This window comes from Phlebotomus papatasi, chromosome 1 (assembly GCF_024763615.1).
Source record: "Phlebotomus papatasi isolate M1 chromosome 1, Ppap_2.1, whole genome shotgun sequence".
In the NCBI taxonomy this organism is placed as follows: Eukaryota; Metazoa; Arthropoda; class Insecta; order Diptera; family Psychodidae; genus Phlebotomus; species Phlebotomus papatasi.
The window spans coordinates 15,083,302-15,099,533 of NC_077222.1; the positions used below are offsets into that span (position 1 = coordinate 15,083,302).

The following is a 16,232-nucleotide window of genomic DNA, read 5'->3' on the forward strand; positions in this document are numbered from 1 at the left end:
CTCTATATGTAAAGAAATTCCTGCTCTGTGCTTCTCATTCCGTTGAGCCGTATACTACACATTAGGAAAATTTTTTTTATTTTGAATTCAATTCGTATTTGCCCTTGCAACTTAGGCGAAATTATTTTTACCGATTTTTGATAGGGAAAAGTGCCCATGTTTCGTACAATCCCAAGATCCGTAGGGAAAAGTGCCCATGCTTGATACCATTGGAAGCTTCGTAATGACTCAATTTTTCTACGTTTTTCAATAAATGTAATTCATCGCAATCATATTTTAAAAACTATGGGAAAGTGGCCAGTTTTTAAAATATATTGCGGAGTCACGTTTATTGAGAAACATAGGAAAAATTTAGTTATTACGAAGCTTCCAATAGTATCAAGCATGGGCACTTTCCCCTAATGACAAAATTTTTCCTGTTTCTCAATAAATGTGACTTATCGCACCCAGAGCGAAGTCTTATTTATTCAGAAATTTAAGAAAAATTTATTTAATATGAAGCTTGGGATCGTACGAAACATTGGCACTTTCCCCTACTTAAATGGCCTTAGCTTCGATTCAACTATACCGATTTAATTCTTCTCAAATAAAAACTAGACAAAATAAATAAATGCAGAAAAAAACCCTTTCAAATAAATTTTGCATAAGAAAGATCCGTTGCGAAAATAAAATTTCATGAATAAATAGAAATAATACAAAAAAGGAACTTGAATTTTAATTGCAGGATATAAATCACACAAGGGGTACTGTGCACAAATATCAGCTGATTTATTATTTTATCAGTTAATGAATCAGTAAACTCGTGCACAAACTTCGAAAAAAAGTCGTCTGAAAAATCTGTTAAATTCTGCTTAATAATCAATCAGCATGTTTCCTGTGTTCACAAGCTGAGGGCAGAACTAGTAGGGGAAGTCTTTTAGGCTTCGCACACACACTGGCTCCAAACATTTCATATTTTTCTCTGAAATTTTTAATGAATCTATTATGTATTACCATTATGCAAGATTCATTTAAAGACAACGGGAAAAATATGAAGTGTTTGAAGTCTGAGTGTGTACGAAACCTGAAAGTCTTCCCTTACAGAGGGTTTTTCAAATTTTAATCGACTATCGCTCTTTGACGACCCCTCTATAAGTCAACATTAACCAATTCACTTCAATTATTTATTCACAAAACAAAGGGTAGTTGTCTTTTACAAAAAAGCAAAATATATTTAATAAAGTAAAAAGAAATCAAGAATTTAATTAAAAAAAAACAGAGAAAAAATAGTGAGGTCTCTTCTGGAACTGCTCCCGAATAGTGTCAAATGATTTACGCTTCTGAGGGATTATCAATAAGACAGTTATTTTTCCCCATTCCCTCAAACTCTCCAAAACCATATCTTTTGTTTATTTCGAAAACGTTTCCTAGATTTCTTTTTTCATTTTCGAATATGTTTTGGGGGTAATCAAGAGGTGAATATTTCGTCCTTCGTCGTTTGAAAAACATTTCAATATCGAATTATTAAAGGTCAAAGTTAAACCATCCAGCGAGCACCAGTGGTAACCGATTTCAATTCAGCTGAAAATATTTGTATTTTCAGCTGAATTCTGCTAACCCTAAACGAAAATTTGCGAGGCAGTGTTATTCCCATATATTTGGTTAGCACTTTTTGTTTGGCGACTGCTGGTCAGTCAACACATTTTTGCTGTTGTATTTACCAAAAATGTGCTAAACACTCACTTTTTTTCAGCTAACTGTGCTCGCTGGGCACTTTTAAGGTGCTATTTTTCAACCGATTTGCTTAAATTTGGATTTTTTGAAAGATCTTGAAATTTCGAACTCGACTGCATCGAACTTAATCAGTAGTGAATCGGTACAATAGGGTAACGTGTGGTATTTCGGGACACTTTTTAGCACTTTCAAGTTTCAAACAGCTTAACGACTTCTCAAATTATTTTTTTCTTTGTTGATACAAATTTTTATGTTCCTTATGCTATTCAGAATAAAATTCTTATCGAAAAATGTTGAAAAATGCATAATTTGTTATACAAAGTAGCAAAAAATGTAAAGAAGTAAGAATGGTATATTTCGGGACAGACAAAAGTCGCTATTATGCAAATAAATTTCACTGAGCCTGACTATTTTCCTTTAAGTAGAAGGTCTAAACTTCACTCTTCCATAAAAATTTTGTTTAAATTTCACTTGTAAAGTGACTTAAATTGAAAAACGATAAGCACTGTTTGTGTTGACATCTGCAAAATTGACCACACTGAAGGTCTTGTAAAAAGTGAAATATGACACTCACAATTCACGCATATTTCATGCTTTAAATTAAATAAAAATTCATAAGTTTTATGTTTATCTGATACGTAAAGAGCTTAATATTTCATATAGAACTTAAAAGAATTAGAAAACAAATATTTATAGGATTTTTGATGTGTCCCAAAATACCCATATTATGTCCCGAAAAGCACCATGTCCAGAAATACCACACGTTACCCAACTTGTAAATGATATATTTTTCTACAATTTACTTTATTTTTTGTCTGCATGCTTGGTACATATGCTAAAATATTCTAAAATGTGTTTTTCTAAAACAATTCTATTTCGAAAGTTTTTTTTAATTTATGAATCAATTTAATCGGTAGTAAAACCGTATGCATAAAAAAACCATTCGAAAACTTAATACACAGGAAGGCTTTTCTCGTGAATTCAAGCACTCTGCAAAGCTAGGACGCTTTGCCATCTTTTAAGTTTATTCTAAGTTTTTTCCAATTGGATCTGGTTAGTTAATGAAAGGTTTTGCAAATTTATTTTTAATATTTCACAGACGAGAAAAGCGCACTTGTTAAAAATAACATGAACACTTGGAGATTTTTTGTACCAATATTTCATCGAAAAGAACCGAAATAAATATAGAAAAAAATAATAAACCAGATTTAATCTACATAAAAAAATGGAAATATCAAGCGGTAACTCATATTGTAAAACCTTTATCAATTGTCCGAGAAACGCTTTGCGATCCCGAGAAACCTAAGAATTGCATCGCGAAACTCGATAAACCAGAAATTCTTATGAGAAAAAATGGGGAAAAGATACCTCTGGGAAAATGTTGATAAATCAATGGAATAGAAATAATAAGTGTTCATTAAAAGAAAAAAACAACTGACTAAAGAATAATCCAAGAAATATTAAAATTAAAAAAATTATGAAGCAGAAACGGAACTGTATAAAATTTTGGTCAGCTTGCAATATCGGACACTTATTTCATTTTTTAAACTTCTATTCATTTTTAATTTTTCTATTTCTAGAGATTGTAGAAGCTCAAAGTAATAATAGAACGTCACTCTTGCGGATAAGATGGTGCACAAAAATACTTAAAACAGATCCGGAAGCTTAAGAAAATTCGAGGTACTTTGTGTGCGATATTACATACAAATTAATGTCCTTATTTTTATTCAATGTTAAATTAATTAAAATATGTAATTTTAGAGGAAATGAATATAAGCTGTATTTTAGGGTTTCAAATAACATTCGTGACAAAAAAGTAACAATTAAAATTAGTAATTAACAAATATTTTATTAATAAAAACTTAGAACTTTGGGCTTATGTTCAAGATGTCCGAAATTTGCCAAAGTACCCATATAGTTTATCGATTATGTTCTACTTGTCCAAATTTGTAAAACCATTAAAATCTGAACTTCCTTGGAAATATAAATACTTTCTGTATGTAAAATTTGTCAATTGCAAAACTTGTAAAAAAAAACAAGAAATTTCACCTTTTCCTTTCTTTTGTCACCTTTTCTATTAGATTCTGCAACATAACTTTGGAAATAAATATTTGAAATAACTACCTAACTGTTTACTACTTATTCATTTTTTTTTTCAAATAGGTAGGTAGGGTAGGTGTACCAAATTTCGGGGTAGTTGCATGCAAGCGTCAAAGTCTCAAGTTTGAAATGTAATATTTTACATACAAATTGATTTTTTTTATTCTTTCTTTTGTAAGAGTGTTGCTTGGAACCTTGTAAAGAGTTTACCGACTTTATTTACTCTAAAATCATTCTTAATACATTTTAAAATGAATAAAAATATAGACATAGCTTTAGTGCCCTATTTCGGCCACCTTCATTCTCATAGGTTCTTGCCCTTCGGGAATTCTTCCAATATCTTTTTCACGTCATCTCATTTGTCGAAGCTACATTTTTTGTTATTCTTTTGCATTGTATAATCTTTAGAGTACGTAAAATCTAAAAGTTCATGGAAATTCGAGGAACAAAAAAGGTGGCCGAAATTGCAAGCTGGCCGGAATTTGGAACACTTACCCTACTTGTATACTAATATTTTGATCAAAAAGAAAAAGCACCTTTTTTATTCCAAAAATTTCTACTAATTGCCTTGTTTGTAACCATCTTTGACCATTTCATACATCCTGATATGGCTGAATATTGTATGAAATTTCAGTATGAATAAAATCTCTAAAAGTGAGCGAATAATAAAACGCGATGTATTTAATTTTGAATTTAATTAAACCGTAATTTAAATTGTAATGAAACAAAGAAAAAATCACCTGGTATCAAAATGAAATTATATTAAATAACTTTATTAAGTTACAAATATTGAAATTGTAGTCCAAGCATATATCCAAAAGATATTACATTACAAAATGGCATATTATCATCGTGCATCCCAATAACTTTATTCATCCCGTTTAAACTGATCCTAGTTTGAGAAAGTTTCCGGAGCAAAACAGCGTTTAGTATAACAGAAGTTTTGCAAAATTTCACAAGCGATTATATTTTGTGTTGTACTGGATGTAAATTTTGATGTAATTCCCAAAAACACTCACCATCGTGAACACCATTGTCGGGCGGTTGTCCATCACCTCCATCTCTCCGGCGTCTCATTTGTTCAGCAAAATGAGCAATTAAGGCATCCATCATACCGGCTTGTTTCGAGAAAATTTGCATCAGCTTTGTCACAGGAATACCATTTTCCACAGCTTCGAACTGCAGGAGATCCAGAGAGAAAAAAAATGAACAGTGAAGAGTGTCATGGAGAATGAGGAAGGATGTATTATGGTTTATTGAATTAGGAATTTGTTAGACATTGTTAATGCATAGAGATGAGGTGGAAAATTATGCAGCAGAAGAGAACAAAGCAAATTAATTTAAAATACACAATTATCTCATCCCCCTGCTCAACAACAAGTTATAAACAATTTTATGACTATGTAATAATTGAACTTTTATTAACAATTTTCCCATATGCACCACTAAGCAATTATCACTAAATCTACTAGAGCATGTTGGAAAAGACAACTCCCACTTTATGGGCTTGCACAGATTGCTGAAGAAATATATCACGGAGGAATTAAGAGCGACATATTGTAAAAAGTATTATGCCGATTACACTCGAACTTCGGTAACTTTCACACAATCTTCCAAAGAGCATTATATGGGGCATACAGGGCAATTCTGAATGCTAAAATTGCCTATCGTGATTAAGAGGTTTAAAACGTGATAAACAAAAATCAATTATGCTTATTCTTACCCAAAGAGAAATGTGGTTAGCCTTTAAATGTCGCTAGCCATTAAATTGCATAATTTCGCGTAGTAAAAATACTATTTTATTTATTTGGAAATCTATTCCATTTTATTCTGCTAATACCTTTAAATTTATGCTTCGCCAAAAACTAAAATATTTCAAGTCTGGCCATATTTGGGGGCCTTACCCTATTTCACAAAAAAAAATCATAATTTTCGGATGTAGTACATTGAGCAGAATTTAGGTAAAAAGTGTAAATAAAAAATAAATTTCATCCAAGGAGGAGATATTAGGCTGAAAAAGTGTACACTACTTCCAGACACTTCCACAATTTTTATGGAAGAGCCCTTTACACTTCCAGCATTTCGAAAGACTCCCGAAAAAGCTGTAATACTTCCAATACTTCCAGCACTTCTTGCACTTCACGCACTTCTCATACTTAGGAATCAGTAATTTATTCAACATTATGAAAAATCTAATTAAAAAACTTAAAAAATTCTCAAAAAAAATTATTTTTACGTATATTTTTGTAATATTTTGCTTATATTTTGAATTTCTAGCGGTAGATTGTCTTGCATACTAATGGTATTTTAATATTATCTGTGTTTTACGACCAACAGAATTTCTTTCTATGGGTTTTCTAAGAGACTAGTGAAACTACTTTTGGAAAAGAGAGTCTCTAAAAAGTGTATTGCAGTTTCTAATTTATTGAAACTGTGTTGGAAAATCTCTAAGGCTGGCTTCAGACTGGAGGTTTAGCCCAGTTCCCGAAGATCTCAAATATCTAAATAACAAGCCATTTTATTGATTTTTCAAAATCTAATGGAATATTTGTAATTAATATCTAATATTAAACAACAATTTCCTAAAAAATCTTGCCTGATAAGGAATTAGAGGACTTAAGCCAGATGGCTAAGCCTTAGGTCTGAAGCCCGTATAAGATACTAAAAGTACGAGTGCAACAACTGATTCAGTACTTCAGAAATACAGTATCGGCCAAATTTTTTTTTATAAAGGTATATTTGAGAAATCAGGTGGGAGCAATGATTAAAAAAAATGGTTTTTAAAATTTTTCTTTTTGAAAATGAGCTGCCTGTAATGCATAAATATTATTTATACATTTCAAAAAAACAATCGTATCAAAAATCATTCTTTACCAAGTTAATAATTTTTTATCGGCTAAAATTTCCTTGTCATATTTGAAAAAGTTACTTAAGTTTGCTTAAGTTAATCTGAAAAATAGATCAATCGACAGGATAGCGGTCAAATAAGTGAGATCTTTTAAGGTTAATGCAAAACCCTATGCACCACCACGCTATTACTTCATTGCCGTTAACCCCGTACCCATTAACTTCGTACCCGTTCAACCACAGCTCATGATCCAGCAAATCCTGTACTCCGGAATTGAAAACAAAGGTTTTTGGTTAAAAAATTACCATAAAAAAGTACCATAATAACCCGTAATACAGTTCGTACACTTCTCCTTATTTCTTTCAGTTAAAAGATATGGCACCCATGTTTCGAGCTTTTAACTCTTTAACGACGAGACACTTTTTACGGACTGAAAATCAATAATAAAAATTAAACTGAGAAACATAATTAATGATAAGTCTTACATGTAACATTGGAAAGTTCAACAGAGTCTGATTCGGTGTATTTTGTGCTTCTATGAACGATAGGGACAAAAATAGCCCAAAAATGTAAGTAATTTTTCTGACAATACCAATGAATAATATAATATTTTTCGCTTTAATGAAAAATATTACGTATGAGTATTGTAGTTTTTTATTGCCAGAAGGTTTTGTTTAAAAACAATCGGAAGTATTAAAAATAAATAAAATCAATTATGAATTTGAGAATTTAAAAATTCGCCATTTTTTAGCTTAAATATTTACTACATAACGAATATCTATAGGGGAATGTAGGCATGGTTCGCACAGTGTGAACCTTCAAATGATGCGAATTTTCTCTTTGTATGGAAAGAGCTGACCTACCAATTCTTATCTCATTTCATGAGCTCAATAATGATCTATCTTATGACTAAGAAATGACGAACTAGCTCTTTATAAACAAAGAGAAAATTTGCGTTGTTTGAAGGCTCACTCTGTGCGAACCATGCCAACATTCCCCTAGACTTTCAAAAAATATTCTAGTTTCCTTCAACATTCTACTTTACAATTATGTATAGATATAAGAAAAAAATAATTTTAGGTAGTCAGGAAAAATTATTTTCTTTATGGGACACCGGTGTTCCAATCGTCCTTAAAGGGTTAAATATATCCAAGCTTTTCTAAATAGCGAAATACGATTGAATTATTGTTTTCCACAACCTTAAAACTATCTTCAAATGTTATCCATAAATTTTCTTCCACACGAATACTGGAAATATTGCCATGAAAATGATTCAAAATCAACTGCAATAGGTATATCATTATTTGCAAACAACTATGAATTTGAAACTCCTGTAAAAATTAAAGAAAATTATATTGCAATGAAAGACACATTTTTCATTAATAATAAATATTGTGAATAAATTTACAACCCTCAACAGAATATTTCGTCGGCGAAATTCCAACAAAAATTAAGCTATAATAAGTTTTAGCTTTATTTACTCCGTTTTTTTATCATAACCGAACATGTAAATTGTCAACCAACTTTTTCGAATTAAACAGGAAAGACTTTATTTTCGGACACTCCCACTTCCAACCTGTACACCAGGTGTACAGCTGTACACTACTTCCGACCCTAATATCTCCCCCTTGATTTCATCAGTAGGGGAAGACTTTGAGGGTTCTCACACAAAAATGACGTCCAAGTTATGTGATTTTCGTGGCGAATCGTTTCTTCAACTATGGCAAAAAAATCTCTCATTTATTAGCTTCACAATATTATTTCTCATAATCCCAGAAAATCCTAAGATTTTGCTCTGGACGAAAATGAAAATTTAATGGATCGATTTTTCAGTTATATTTTCGACTCTTTGCCCCCTAAGTGGTCATATTTTTGTAGAATTTTCTAAATCCGAAATTTTGAGTTTTTTGACGTCACACTATTTGTTCTTCTGTGTGTTCGGCCCTTACCATGCCTAGAGCCCAAACGATTAGAGATAGAGATTTGGGACTTTTGAGGGACCCCCTCCCCATGAGTCAGGGGCCTCAGTGGATCAGTGGACAGAGTAGTGGCTCTATGACTGTGAGGTCTTGGGTTCGAGACTGGGCAGCTGCAGATTTTTCAACTGATGTATAAATCGCGATTTCGTCCAGTGAATGGATGTAAAAGTAATAACAATGCATTGACAATGAACCACCTAAAAAAGAGATGTTGGTATAGGAAATAAGTTTCGACATGCAGAGTTCAGTCGAATACAAATACTATTTAGTCGAGTGAGTTTTGTTCGAAATTGTCCAAAAAATGACATTTGTAATTTTTTAAAAATAATATCTTGTAAAATAAAAATTCATGCTCTTTTTAGCCACTGAAGAAGGTCCACATCGGGACCGAAAGCTCTGGGCAAGACGAAAAAAAGTGTTTTCATCTTAGGGTGACCTTTTTTCACTGGCGAACACCGGAAAGTTCCTCTCAAAATATTTTATTCAATTTTATGTGTGATTCAATCTGTTCAATAAATCGGTTGTGAACCGTCATACCGTAAATGATACGACAATACTTTTTATAATGTCTAAGTTACAAGTTTGAGTGAGTTTGAACATTCCACAAAACTGGGACGCTCTGCCATTCCTTTTAATTGAACACAATAAATATTTCCATCGAACGATTTTTTTTATTATGATTATGAACTGATCAAATTAGATTTTTAATGACCAAAATTGATTTATTCACATAACAAATAGGTGTTTTGTTAATAAAAAAAAGCTCACTGTCGCGATTTGTTTTGTTAAAAGGGTTAAAAATCAATAGCAAAGACAATCAGATCCGATGCACCTATAGCTAAATGGTTATAACATTCGCCTAGGCAGCGAAAGTTCCCGAGGTCAAACCTGGGTGGAAGCCTAGCCCTTGATAGATTTACTTTTTTAAATGGAGCTACTTGAAGCCAACTCATAAATTGATCTTGGGTTCAGCTCACAGGGCTTTAACTCTTTCGCGTCTTTAGGGTCATATATGACCCGGGGAAAAAAGTTACTTTTTGGCTATTTACATTAATTGAAATCTAACTGGGGTCTTGAGAAAATGAGCCAAGAATCTTACATCCTTCTATTATGATGTCGTGCACGAACAGATAGATTTCAATTAATGTAAATACCCAAAAAAAACTTTTTTCCCCGAGTCATGACATTACCCTAAAGACGCGAAAGAGTTAAAGGAAAATCTATTTAAACAAAAATATAGGATATTTATCCCTCCCCACACAGTATCGATCTGGCGATCTCAGTGGCGCATTAGGAAGGACCGTTGGTTCTTGGGCGGTGAGATCTGTGACTCGACAAATAATTACAATACTTTTGAGAGAGAAAGGGATAGAAATTTTGATTATATAACATTTTCCTGATCTGAAAGATGTTCGGGATTATTTTTTTTTAAATATGCCGAACACTAAGAGAAATCCGAAAAAGTTAAAATAACATTCCGGAAATGTTTATTTTACCTTGCAGTATTGATTCGAAATCGGTGTAAGTATTATGCTTTTTAGGTGTTTTAGGGCTTAGAGTTACCCTTTTTCATGTTAATTTTACCCTTAAAAAAGTGTAAAATTAACATTAAGAAATGTTGATATATTTTTACACCTAAAAAGTGTTTAAGTTATGAGGAAAAAAGTTAATCGCACCCTCTTTTTTTTTCTCAGTGAAACATTTACTATAAAATGTTGCATCTCTTAATGAGAGCTTATTTTGCTGTACTATTATTATTTTCTGAAATAGGATTTTACTGGGGTAGTTAAGAATACAACCATTTTGTTAAAAATTATTTTAGCATTCATATAATTTTATTTACTAAATTCAAGAAAGTTTGCTGCATATAATACGTTACAGCAATAACATCTGTTGAAACTATAAAACATGAAGTAAAAACTGAAATTACTTTATAAAACATTTCTACAAGGAACTTAAAATGTCATTGCTCAATTTCATAAACTTCTTTAGAAGTTTTGCATGAAAATTAACTATCAAGAAGATAAATGTAATTCTTCTATAGTTGAAAATTTTATAGACTAAAAAAAAAAACCCTACTCTCTGCTTGAGAATAGGAATCAGAAAAGTGCACCAGCAGGGGTAAGATAACTTACAGAGCAAATAAGATAGAAAAGGTTATAATGCAGTACCTGAATAAAAATGCAAGGCATGCACTCTGGATCATCAGCAGAACTTGGCTTCGCAAAGTCCCATGACAATTCTTCGTATCTCAGTCCCAGTATTAAAGTCTGTCGAAGAAGAAAAGTACCATGAAAAATGTACCAACTGCATTGTCTCTTGAAAATTTAATTTGCCTTATATTAAAGAACAAAAGAAATAATAATAAAAAGAAACTTACGCTTTCAACGTGATCGATGATAAAAACACCTTTCTCGTTAATTGCTATCAATACGGAGATATCTTTGTGATGAACTAAACTCATAAGACCTCGAACTGGTTGTTCCACTTGGCCGTGGAAAAAGGCAGCACTGGAAGGAGAAGATACATTGCAAAATAGCCAACAAATGATCCGGAAGATATTGCCAATAAGAATTAGCAATTTGCTTAAGAAAGTGAAATGGAAGGAAAATCAATTGCATTTCAATGGTATTTCCCGATCATTTCACTGCTCACAGTTTATTTTTCTCAATGCCCCTTGGGAAAAGCCAAGTGGGAAATTGTTTTCTAACCAAAAAAAAAAAAGGAACAGGAAGGATGGAAAAAATTACTCACCCATAGAATGGAAGTGCCCAGCAAAACTCTAGATACTTCCTCATTAATTTTCTAGTTGTGGCGGTTGTTGGTACACGTTTAAATTGCTCCAAAAGTCTAACTTCAGCGGATGTTTTTCTACTGACCGGAAGCCATGACCAACTCGAGCTCTTTGCAACGTGTGGTGGTAGAAAGCGTGATTGATTTTCTCTGTAAAATTGTTAGAGAAAACTTTTATGTAGTGTGAAACATTCTCGACAAAACGTCACAGGAATGTTCAGAGGAAAATCGGGAGTTAATTGCCATTATGTTTCGGGATTGAAAGTTCAAAGATGAAATTGAAATGAGAGATTTTTGTATTATATTTTATAGAAAAGTTTGATTTAGAAAATTACCTAGACTATGTATGTCTTAAGACGATATGTGTTATCACTGATATAGAGGAAAGTACTCTCCCTTCGAACGTCCACTGAGAGAAATCCGAAAAAGTCAAAATAACATTCCGGAAATGTTAATTTTACCCTGCAGTATTGATCCGAAATCGGTGTAAATATTACCCTTTCTAAGTGTATTATGGGTTAAAGCTACCCTTTTCATGTTGATTTTACACTTAAAAAGGTGTAAAATTAACATTAAAAGATATTGATATATTTTTACACCCGAAAAGTGTTAAAGTTATGACGAAAAAAAGTTAATCGTAGCCTCTTTTTTTTCAGTGTTGATGCCTTCGAATAATGTAAATTTTCTTTAATTTTTCCTAAGAGACTAACACATTTCTATTAAATATTATTTGGCTTATCATCAATTGTTGATTATTCCGTGATAATTTAGCTTAAATCTCTTACGAAAAATAAAAGAAATTCGCATTACTCGAAGGCATGAACGTTCGAAGGGAGAGCACTTTCCCCTACGTACGATTAAATTACTAGGAATTAATAGAGTTAATCGGTGTGCTCATATCCGGAGTTTGATTCTCCAAAAGTGTATCAGGCTTAAACGTAAATGATTCCTATTTGCACCATTTGCACAAAATGTCGTTGATGTTCGAAAAATTCAAACAAAATTTCGAATTTACATATGAAATTTATGAATAGGGTAAGATGGGGTAATTTGGCATCATGTTTAATTTGGAATAATTAAATAAACAATTTTAGATGGGAAAAGGAGAAAACAACGAAGAAGTACTCCTCAATGTGAAGTATTGTACCTCTTCGTGGTTTCCTTTTCCTCTTTAATAATCGGAAACAGTAGTGAGAAAATCCCAGAAATTACCCCATCTTACCCTAACACAAGAATGAGCTATAAAAGCATGATTACAAAAGCATCTTATAATGGTACAGAATATTACATTCTTTCTTGCTTTGATTTTCCACAGAACAAAGTGAAGACTGACACATGTTGAAACCCGAGAAACTTCGAAATTCGAAAAGGAAACACTTCAAGCTTCTTAGGAAAACTTTGGTTGTAAGCGCTCCGATTGCATTCATTTTCCTTGGAAGTTTTTAAATAGTTTAAGATTTTAAACTGTTTAAAATTACAAGTCTTTATTGCAGAAACATCCTCATATCGTATTCTTCGATAAAGACTTGTGTTCAATAACTTTTTAAGAACTTTTCCTTGAAGGCATTTTCGTACTTTGCAATAAAGGCTTTCAAAAATTAGCTCAATTTCTCAAACAGTAGAGCTGTGATGTAATGAATTTCATGTAAAGTTATTCAAAATGTTTTTATATCTTAAACCACATGCACATGGCTTCATTATTATTTTAATTTTTTTTTTAATTCGAAGGAAACTTTAAAAATCATTTCTATAATTCTTGAGTTGAGTTTAATGTTTGGCTTATTATATACTACAACATCCTATACGGTTTATTAACACACTGAGAGAAATCCGAAAAGGTTAAAATAACACTCCGGAAATGTTAATTTTATCCTGCAGTATTGATCCAAAGTCAGTGTAAATATTACCCTTTTTAGGTGTATTAGGGGTTTAAGTTACCCTTTTTCATGTTAATTTTACCCTTAAAAAGATGTAAATTAACATTAAAAAATGTTGATATATTTTTACACCTAAAAAATTTTAAAGTTCTGAGGAAAAAATGTTAATTGCACCCTCTTTTTTTCTCAGTGTATAAATAAACATATTCTAATATATGGGCTTCAAACTGGAAGTTTTACTCCGTTCTTAAATCTCTTTTTTAAATAAGAAGCTGGAGTAATGAATTTTGAAGTCCAAAGAAATAATTTATCTTATCATAACATCCGAAGTTAAAAGTTATAAAGCGAAACATCACAATGTTTAAGTTAGAGGATTTTTGTTTGTTTTAAATCTTCATGTATAAAAGCAAATAAGTTTGCTTTTTTTATAAATTTGCTTGGAAAAGAATTAATTTTGCTATATAATATAATTTTGCTGATCAACTCGGCGAAAGTACGCTTAAAATGCTGCTTTTTCAGCTGACTGTGCTCGCTGTGTTGGGCCCTAACTTAATTTAATTTAAGTTTAATTAAAATGAAAACAAAGCCTAACTACACCTATCATACATGTATCCTTCACCAGATATCAGGAATTAATTCATAGCCCTGTAATTTATCAATTCATCATTCACTATTATATTCATTAATTTACGGCGATCTTTTCCAGTTCCAGAGTTTCTTTACACTTTTTACTATTATGCGCAATTTTCTTCTTTATATTTTTAACTTAATCTGTCTCTCTTAATTTTATAATCCTAATTTCTTAGTTCACTTTATGCACTTAAAATTTTATCAATTCTAATATCTTTTATATGATGTTTAAAGTCTTATTGCACCTCTTATGTCTCTAATTTCTGATATTCGCTGCATACTTGAGCTGTTCCGAATTCACTCACATCAGTGGGAACAATACGTGCTTCTTTGAAGCTCGTTGCCACTTAATCCTATTCCTATGCTCAGCTCTGTCTCCTTCCGTCACTTTACCTAATGATATCAATTCATTTTGTTCCTTTTAAGTCTCATACAAACTTATTATGTATTTTATTTTGCAAATGATCAAGATTTGAAGCTCGAATATATGAGCTGACTTATACGGTCAATACACCATGAGTTCCTACCGTTTACCTGGTGTGACCGGTTATGGTAAGTCGGCGGCAGACGCAACCTTGGCTTTGAAAAATAAATAAATACATAAATAAATTTATTATATTTATAGATAGTATTCATCATTCTATTGTGTTAAAAAATTGTTATAACGTCTTGATTTAGTACTTAATATTTTTAGAAGTTTAGAAGAATTAAAGTTAGAGTAAGTGACAGATCTGTTTATCCCATGTTTAAATAAATATTTCATGTGATTAGCACAAATCTGTACTAAAAAAATCATGACTATATTATTGTATAAATCAGAGGTGTGCAAAAACCGTTGAAACCGAATAAACGTCAAAATAATTTTGTTCAGGTAGCGTTTTGACCATTGATGTACCCGTTTCATTTGACGTCTGTTCGGTTTCAAACGGTTCGTGCACACCTCTGTTATAAATTATTAGGGGGAAGTGGAGCACCTTTGAAATTGGGACCTGTCACCTATTTTTAAATTAAATTGAGCCTTATCGTGATATAATTTAGCTGCATAAACAGATTGAGCAGCTAAATTACATCATGATACGGCTCAGTTCCACTTAAACATAGAGAGAAAACTCCCAATTTCAAAGGAGTCCTACTTCCCCCTACCTTGTACTACGTACTTCATACGATTAATAATAATAATTTGAATATTATTGGAAAATGAACCTGCATATTCTTGATTGGAATGGGCTCTAAGCCTTTCTATGAAGAACTACACTTAAAAATATCCACAATCTATAATGAAACTTTAGAAAAATATCGATCTTTTCCCTATTGGTTTTGAAACTCAAACTTGTGTAGAGCCTACGGAACATTCGACAGTTGTTAACCCAGTCGGCGGCCGAACCAACAAATCATAGTGTTTTATTCCCATAATAAACCCAATCCCTTATCTCTATGCGGGTACTGAAGATTGTTATGTTCAGCCATCTTTTCAATTTTGCAGAATCAACAGTCGATACTATCCAAAAGGAGTTATCATAATAATACTCCGGCTTACACTCGTTACTGATATTTCTACATTTTTGTTAATATCATCATCATCATTATTTTCAACCGTTCATCACTATTGGGGTCGCGGTAATATTCCAACTCAAATAAAATTGTTCTCATAACACTCAAAAGTTCTGATCCGGGGAAGGAAATGTTACGTATCGAATAGGGGAGACTGGGGCAAAATTTGTCAAAACGAAAATTTCAGCATTCACTACTTTCTAAAAATGAAAGAGACTAAGGCTTGAAATTTTTATTATAGATAGCCTTGATGAACCTTCTTAAACTTATACAGTTTCAAGTGATTCGAGGAAGGATTATGTAAAATAAAAAATAATGAAATTTTGAGCCCTATTTTTGGAATATTTGGCTTACAGATCAATACTGATAAGCTCAATTTAAGCACATTTCTCGTTAAGATAGAGAAAAACAATCTTCGACAAAGTTATAGAGGAATAAATTTCCTATAAAAACATGTCTATTTGATATTTTTGACGTTTGCGAGAGTAAAACGTCACAAATTATCCGAAGACTGACAAAATTTGCCCCAGCAATTTTGAGAATCTCCACAAAATCGGCTTTTAGAAAATGATTCGTAAATCACATTCCTTTCGACATAGAGGAAAATAGTCTTCTGCAATGTTGTAGAACAGTAAATTTCCTATAAGAATATACTCCTTATAAAATGTTTAAGTTTTCTCAGAGCTCGTGAAAGAATTAAATATGCGTTTTGACAAGTTTTGCCCCAGTCTCCCCTAGAAA

The 16,232-nt window shown here is 31.9% G+C and overlaps 1 protein-coding gene across 1 annotated transcript in view; it reads right to left on the reverse strand.

Annotated features, from left to right (window-relative positions):
• The window catches only part of LOC129800088 (FERM domain-containing protein 8), a 166,415-nt gene that overhangs the window by 2,091 nt on the left and 148,092 nt on the right, over nucleotides 1-16,232 (reverse strand). The window contains exons 7-10 of the mRNA XM_055844463.1: nucleotides 11,395-11,583; nucleotides 11,021-11,150; nucleotides 10,812-10,910; nucleotides 4,833-4,992 (exon numbers count right to left, since the gene is read on the reverse strand). Of these exons, the coding sequence (XP_055700438.1) occupies nucleotides 4,833-4,992; nucleotides 10,812-10,910; nucleotides 11,021-11,150; nucleotides 11,395-11,583 (578 nt within the window). The remainder of the gene's footprint in view (nucleotides 1-4,832; nucleotides 4,993-10,811; nucleotides 10,911-11,020; nucleotides 11,151-11,394; nucleotides 11,584-16,232) is intronic.